Genomic DNA, 7995 nt, shown 5'->3' with positions numbered 1-7995 from the left:
TAACCACGCCCAGCTATTGTTGTTGTTGTTGTTATTGTTGTTATCGATCCATCAACAGCTGGGCTCTCGCCCTTCTGTCCAATGCCATGTAGTGACAAGTGCAGGTTTGCTGCAGTTGCTGTAATGTTCCATAGAGTGTGTTGTCAATGTTAGGTCTCTGAGGGAGGGGGGATGTGTGTTGGAACAGTTGTCAGTCTGGAAATATGAGATACCTCTAACACTCAACTGTGTGGGTTTTTAGTTCTTAGGTAGTATCATGTTGAGCTATGGTGCGGTTGGTCCTGGGTCGCATCCCGAATTGAACATTCTTGGATTGTTTGGCGATTTTTTTTTCATGAATCCTAATGGCTCTGCACTATTGGAGATGAATATTAAAATGCCACGCCTCTTTAGAAGGAAAAATAAACACAGTTAAAAGTAATGAAAGTGTTAAGGAGTGCATTTAACCCCCACAACTACACACACTTCTTTTTGCAGAATTTTCTGGTACGACAAAGGGCATTTAAATGTCCCGTCAGATAACCAGTTAAAAGTGTTGAAAATGTTGAGAGTGGCGTTTAACCCACACATCTACACGCACCTCTATTTGCACATGTTCCACATACGACAACGGACATTAAAAACGCCCTGTCAAATATCCGGTTAAAACTGTTGAAAGTATTCAAAGGGGTGTTCAACCGACTCATCTACACACACCTTTATTCAAATTTGCAGATGTTTCACTTACGACAATTTACCACCCGAGTGCAAACTGGTCACAGACCCCAAAGACTCTTGCTGTCTCGTGCCGGAGTGCGGCACTCCAGCCCCAGTAGCCACACCGGCCCCGCCAACCTTGCCCGGAGGCTCTGTGGCACCTGGCACGCAGGGTCCGAACCCGACCCCTGTGGGAACCCCTGTTCCTACGCCAACCGCCGTGGTAGGGAAGATCACTGGAGTGCCCGTGACGGTGCCTCCAACGCCTGGGCCGGATGGGAAGACAGTCGCGCCCCCTACACTGAGTAAGTTGTTTTTTAAATCTTCTGTATCATTACCCCCTACTGTGTCTGTGATGGTATGGTGTTATTGCAAATGCACGCCTGGTTCTCTCCTTCTTCTTCTTCTTCTTCTTCTTTTTCTTCTTCTTCTTCTTCTTCTTCTTCTTCTTCTCCTTCTTCTTCTTCTTCTTCTTCTTCTTCTTCTTCTTCTTCTTCTTCTTCTTCTTTAGTCATCGTTCTCGTCGTCCTCGTCGTCCCCCTCCTCTTTGTTCTTGTAAAAAGAAGTGTGACATAAAGCAGCCAAGTAATACAGATTTGCCTCGTGCCATGTACTCTCCCAGCGTACTGCGAGTACAAAGGAACCAGGTACAACCAGGGCCAGAAGTGGAACGACGGCTGTCAGTTCCAGTGTGAGTGTGTAAACGCCCTCGTCGGAAAATACGAGTGCACTGAGAAGTAAGTCAAATTAAGTTTTAGAGATTGTGGAGTGGATGGGCTTGTTTTATTTTATTTTGTCTCGGTTGAGCTATTTTATATATTTTATCTTAAATAGCTTAAACTACTTCAAACTCACTGACTGACTGACTGACGGACTAACTGATTCGCTGACTGGGTGAAATAGTGAGTCAAGAAATCAGTCAGTCAGTCACTCACTCACTCACTCACCCACTCACTGATCCTCTTACTCCTTACTTTCCCCTTTCCACCCTCTCTGTTACTCTGTCTATGTCTCTCTCTGTCTCTGTCTCTGTCTGTCTCTGTGTCTCTCTCTCTCTCTCTCTCTCGCTCTCGCTCTCGCTCTCTCTCTCTCTCTCTCTCTCTCTCTCTCTCTCTCTCTCTCTCTCTGCCTCTCTCTTTCCGCCCTGGGTGTGTATGTGTGCGTGCGAACGCGTACGTGTTTGTGTGTGTATGTGCGTATGTGTGTATGTGTGTGCGTATGTGTGTGTTATGCACGTGTGTATGTTGGTCTGTCTTAACGTTTCTGTGTGTTTGTGTGCGTGTGTGAGTGTGTGTATGTGTGTGTGCGTATGTGTGTGTGCGTATGTGAGTGTGTGTGTGTGTGTGTTGTTGTTGTTGTTGTTGTTGTTGTTGTTGTTTCTGTCTATCTACCATACTTTTCACAACCATAACCATTATGTTTCGAAATATGATTAAATTTTCATCTTTGCTCAAGCCCCAGCTTAAAACTCAAACAGACAAGATGAAAAATGCATTTATTCCTTAACTAACCTTCTGTACAAATTTTAACCACGCCCAGCTATTGTTGTTGTTGTTGTTATTGTTGTTATCGATCCATCAACAGCTGGGCTCTCGCCCTTCTGTCCAATGCCATGTAGTGAAAAGTGCAGGTTTGCTGCAGTTGCTGTAATGTTCCGTAGAGTGTGTTGTCAATGTTAGGTCTCTGAGGGAGAAGAACCACGCCCAGATGCCCATAATACTAACCTTCTGTACAACTCTTTAACCACACCCAGATGCCCACATTACTAACCTTCTGTACAACTCTTTAACCCCGCCCAGATGTGCCCACAATACTAACCTTCCGTACAACTCTTTAACCACGCCCAGATATGCCCACAATACTAACCTTCTGTAAACTCTTTAACCATGCCCAGATGCCCACATTACTAACCTTCTGTACTAACCTTCTGTACAACTCTTTAACCACGCCCAGATGCCCACGCTACGTGAACCTGTCTCCTCTGTGTCGCCTGGTGAGAGACCCCAGCAACCCCTGCTGTGAGGTTCCAGACTGCCAACCGAACCCCAACTCCCCGGGCCCAACGCTCGCCCCAGGCTCTACCCGGGTGCCCACCACAGCTTCCGGGCCAACGCCACCACCCAAGGGTAAATGAAGTAGTAGTAGTAGTAGTAGTAGTAGTAGTAGTAGTAGTAGTAGTAGTAGTAGTAGTAGTAGTAGCAGTGGTGGTGGTAGTAGTAGTAGTAGTAGTATTTTTGCTGCTGTTGTTGTTTTGTTGTTGTTCCCATTTTGCCCACTACAACAACAGAAACAAAACATTTCCTCACTAAAAAACTCAATTCCTCGCAAAACAACAACCCATTGTCTTATAAAAAAAATAAGTCACTACCCTCTGTATTCACATAACAACCTATTTTCCTCGTGCCCTGCTGACTGTCCTGTCTTTATCCCCATTCAGACGTGTGTGTGTACAAGAGTCAGACCTACACCCAGGGCCAGAAGTGGTTCGACGGCTGTGACTACTCATGTGAGTGCGAGAACGCAAACCAAGGCCTGTACAGATGTGACAACAGGTGAGGGATTCAAAATCTTTCTAATAGTAATACACCATGGCTAGTCGCTTCTATGCAGCACCCCTGTTCTTTTAGCTAGTCTTATAGTGTCTATACCCTAACACCTGCCTTGATTCCAAATGTATTAAGGTGGAGTCGGTGGCCTAGTGGTTAGGATACAGGACTCGTAATCGTGAGATAGCGGGTTCTAGAATTCGAGTCTCAACTCGGTCCGACGTTGTGTCCTTGGAAAAGGCAATTTGCAAGAATGTCCCTCTTGGCTCTGTCCTTTCGGGGATGGACGTCAAACTCGGAGGTACCGCCTCTTAAATCCTAAGCAGTGTTGATAGGGGCGTTAACCTATAGTATTTCACAATTTCACCAAACGTATTGACTATTTCTCTCCTTAAGGATATGTCTAAATAGTCAAGATCTGAAGAAAGGGGAGGAGCACTTGAGTATTCTACTTCCTCTATGTCTACAGCCCAGGCTAGGCAGTATTGTGCGTACTGCTTTTCGGTAGTCTATCAAGTTGTAAAAGGTCATAGTGTCTATATTATGTGGACCCAAAAAGTAATTGGCATTTTGCTTTGGATGATTGGTGAGAGCGGGCACTCTCATGGATCATCCGCTTAAGTTTGTAACAGTAGAATTCTTAAGGCTAAATGTTGCTTGTCTTGCGCTCTAGAGCTATTACTTTTGCTTGTTTATAACCCTCCACTCTTGTTGTCTTTTTCACAACTCTCCTGTTTTGATATTTAGATGTACATAATAATGATAATAAAGACAATAGCAAAATTGTTGTTATTGTTGATTTACTTAATATTGTCATAATCCTCAATATCATCATTGCTCAACATTTTTGGGGTAAGCGTTTTACGGCGCTCGCAAATGCATAAGGTCATACGAGCGCGCGGAACACATAAAGCATTTTCAGTTTGGTAGGAATTAATTTTGAATTGTGCCCAGGTGAAGGCCGAAGTCTACTCTTATCCGTTATAGGACCACCAAGGGATCCTTAACCTGCTCAACTTGTACTCGGAACCTACAATATGTTTGGCCCTTATCCGAGAAAGCTAGGTGTTAGATCTTATTTACCCAGAGATCAGAGGTGTGGCTGAAAGACTACAGTAAGAAGGAGCCACGGAGTAGCGGTAGAAAGGTAGCAGAATTTCTCAACTTTATTTTTTTTCGCTCCCACCACAGATGTCCCAGCTACGATGCCGTGCCCAAGGGCTGCCATTTCGAGGACGACCCCTCTGACCCTCTGTGCTGTAAGGTGATCCGCTGCGACATCCCCACCAGCCTGAACAACCAGACAGGCACCGGGCTCATCCCCACCCCACCACCGGCCATCAAGGAAGGAGGCTACGCCACGCCCGCCCCAACGCCCACCGATCCCAACGCGCCCCCACCACTCCCAGGACAGCCCACACCGTCCCCTGTTCCACCCGGTAGGGACCTTTGGCCGTTTTATTTTAGGGAGAACCGTGCTTTGTTGTGTATAGTTTACCGGTGTATGTCATGTAATGGTTATATTCAACCAACCAACCAACCAACCAACCAACAAACAAACAAATAAACAAACAAACAATAAACAAACAAAGAAACAATCAATCAATCAATCAATGGTTTGTTTTTTGTTGTTGGTTTGTTTGTTTTTTTTTGGGGGGGGGTTGGGGTTTTTTTGGGGGGGGTTTTTTTGGGGGGGGGTTGTAATCTACGTGCAGTCGTGAAATAAAAATGTATAAGCAGTTAGCTCTGCAGATACCTTGCTTGGCCACATTGTCGATGGTCCTGGTTCCAATACCCAACTTTTATTTCTTGCAAAAGCGAGTGGGTTAAGAGATATTTTCAAACTACATTCACCGTTTTACTCTGTATTATATCCATTCGATATGCGAGGCATTTTTAAAGACCAAAGTTGTGGGTCTCATCTCACGCAGGTGTCTGTGTGTACAAGGGAAGGCAGTACCAACAGGGAAGAAGATGGCAAGACGGCTGTGATTACAACTGCGAGTGTTTGGACGGAACTGGCAGATACAAGTGTACTGAGATGTGAGTTCAAAAGCTTGGGTAGGGAAAAGCTTTACCTGTAAGTTGTTTCGGCAACCTATATGACCTATTTATGTTGCAAGTGCTGTAAAACTTTTGGTCGTGGAAGATCTACGACAGACGTCAGCGACCATGGTTGCCCGTTCATTCATTTGCTACGGACGCCTTCTAAAACTTGCATTATCCTGATCTTTCCCCGTCGCCCATTTGTTTAGGCTCTCCGGGTAGGTTGCTCTGAGTGTACCCCTGCCTCTATTGTCTTGTTAAAATCTTACTAGAAGTAAAACAGTAAAGTGTTGTACGCTGTCATTGACACCATTCAGATTAGTTAGGAAGCGGGCTGCTTCGACACTGTCAGAGTCAATCATGACTGAGGGAACAAAATGCAGAGGGTGACACTGTTTGTTTGTTTTTTTAATTTTCACGGAAATTTAACCTACACCTTCAGTGTGCAACCCGGATGGGCCTCGCATTTACGCTAGAGACGCCGGTAGCGTCTGACAAAAGAGTTCCACATTTGTTAAGCTTGAGTAAACAGAACCACATCGACACCACGACTGCCATTTGTTGCAGTAAAATATCAGAGGGAAAGGTCTATCTATCTATCTATCTATCTATCTATCTATCTATCTATCTATCTATCTATCTATCTATCTATCTATCTATCTATTATCTATCTATCTATCTATCTATCCCCAGATGCCCAAGCCTGGGAACCCTGCCCAGTGTGTGTGTACTGGTGCCCGATGTTAAGAAGCCATGCTGTAAAACTCCGTACTGTGACTTCACTAAGACAACTATTATGCCACCCACACAGAAAACGACACAGCGTCCCAACCCGTTCTTCTCCCCCACGCCTGCACCCAGACAAGGTAAGGAGGAGAATGAAAAGCAGAGTGATAAGAAGAGTAAAAAGGAAGAATGTATAGACAGAGAAAAAAAATGAGAACAAGAGATGAAAGAGAATAAATTAGGAGAATGAGAGGAAGAGTGAGAGGAGGAAGAATAAGTACGGAAAATGATAAGGAGAGCAAGAAGGGAGAAGGGAGAGTATAAGAATATAGAGAGAGTATAAAAATGAGAACGAGAAAAACGATAAGGATGAGAATAAATCAAAGGAGCATAAAAATGAAGATACATTTTTTTTAAAAACTATTACAAGGAGAAAAAAAGGAGAAGAAGGAGAATGAGGATAAGGAAGAGGAATATTAGTTGCTAAGTAAATAGAAGCACATTGACAAAACAACGGTCATTTGGCCTCAGGAAGACTGACGAACATATTATAAAACAGAATGTCAGCTCTCTGTTTTTATTTTGAAAGTATCTATTATCTATTTGTGGTGGCTGAATTTTGCTATTCAAAAGGCCTTTTTATGGCTGCTTCGATCGATATGCAGTTTTCACCAAAAGATTCGTTAAAATATTCTCCAGATCATGACGTCCTTTGTTTTTTCAATTTTGAGACAGTTTTGCTGCAAAAAGCTAAATTTCTTTATTTCGCCGATCGCTTTTGTAGGCTTTTGTCTCTGTAATTTTAGAAAATCCGGAAGTGATATATCGCGAGGCGCATTTTGTTTTGAGAGTATAGATCTAGACCTAATTTTTTGCTTCTCTCAAGATTTATTGCCCCATTCCAGTAGAGTGTAAATATAGTAGGCCAATGACTTTTAATTGATATTAAAGCACCGATCATTCCTTTCATCGAAAGGGGGCCCATCTAGTTCTTTCCTACGCTGATGTTCTCCAGTAATTGCTTTGACGCCGTTGTTAGTTTTTGAGAATCGTAATCTCTAGTGTCTGTTTGCTGTCTCCGGGGGCTCTGGTGTCTGGGGTGTAGCATTTAAACGCTTTGCCGTTACACACAGAAGACCCGTGTTTGATTCCCATATGTGCGTGTGGGGGGGGGGGGGGTATCGAATACCAGGGTCTTTCTTCTGAGATCTTTAAATCCCTCTCTGTCTGCTCAGGTTGATATCGACTGGCAGAATCGAAGCCCGCCTACTAAATGATCTTAATTGGGTCAATGTCGGCGTAAAAACACCTGCATTAAGAATAATGTATTCTCTCCAGGGGTTTGCGTCTATAACGGCGTGCCTTTCACCCAAGGCCAGAAGTGGAACGATGGTTGTGACCTGCAGTGTATTTGTGAAAACGCCACAACAGGCTTCTACAGATGTAACCAAAGGTAGGACGTGTAGAAAGGCTTTTTCTTCTTTGTACTTCAGTTTTAGTAAGAGTTTTACGACAGATAATTATCATCTGTACGAAAGAGAAATGGGCAGGATATACAGTACGGATAAGAAAAACGCCACTTTTAAAGCAGAAAAGTTTCTTTGGGGGAGTTCCGCCCCTGTTGCATGGACATGGGACTATGTGTGTTCTTGCCCTCGCGGACTGTTCGTGGATCCATAATGCATAAAGAGAATAAAACAAATCTGAATAAGAACGTACACGGGCGGGAGATTATGACTTTGAGAATGATAATACATCAGAAGAATAAAAATGGGCAACAAGTAAAGGGAAAAAGAAGTAGAATAAGGTGGAGGATAAATAAGGAAAATAAGAAAAAAAGTGAAAGAGAAGGAGAAAGGGAAAGAAAGATGAGAACTAATTAATAAGTGATGAATAATTGCCAGCTTTCTAAATAATCTACATGTGTCTCTCCTCCTCCTCCTCCTCCTCCTCCTCCTCCTAGTCCTCCTCCTCCTCCTCC

General features: G+C 43.8%; 1 protein-coding gene across 1 annotated transcript in view; it reads left to right on the top strand.

The window, feature by feature from the left end:
• Nucleotides 1-7995, top strand: part of LOC101847325 — a gene marked incomplete in the record, with an annotated part of 98606 nt that overhangs the window by 37544 nt on the left and 53067 nt on the right. The window contains 8 exon segments of the mRNA XM_035968864.1: nucleotides 715-1001; nucleotides 1319-1433; nucleotides 2650-2822; nucleotides 3134-3248; nucleotides 4434-4681; nucleotides 5174-5285; nucleotides 6150-6154; nucleotides 7353-7467. Of these exon segments, the coding sequence (XP_035824757.1) occupies nucleotides 715-1001; nucleotides 1319-1433; nucleotides 2650-2822; nucleotides 3134-3248; nucleotides 4434-4681; nucleotides 5174-5285; nucleotides 6150-6154; nucleotides 7353-7467 (1170 nt within the window).

Source organism: Aplysia californica, unplaced genomic scaffold, assembly GCF_000002075.1.
Source record: "Aplysia californica isolate F4 #8 unplaced genomic scaffold, AplCal3.0 scaffold00092, whole genome shotgun sequence".
NCBI classification, from domain to species: Eukaryota; Metazoa; Mollusca; class Gastropoda; order Aplysiida; family Aplysiidae; genus Aplysia; species Aplysia californica.
Note: the sequence above shows the minus strand (reverse complement) of the source record. Positions and strands in the feature narration are given on the sequence as shown.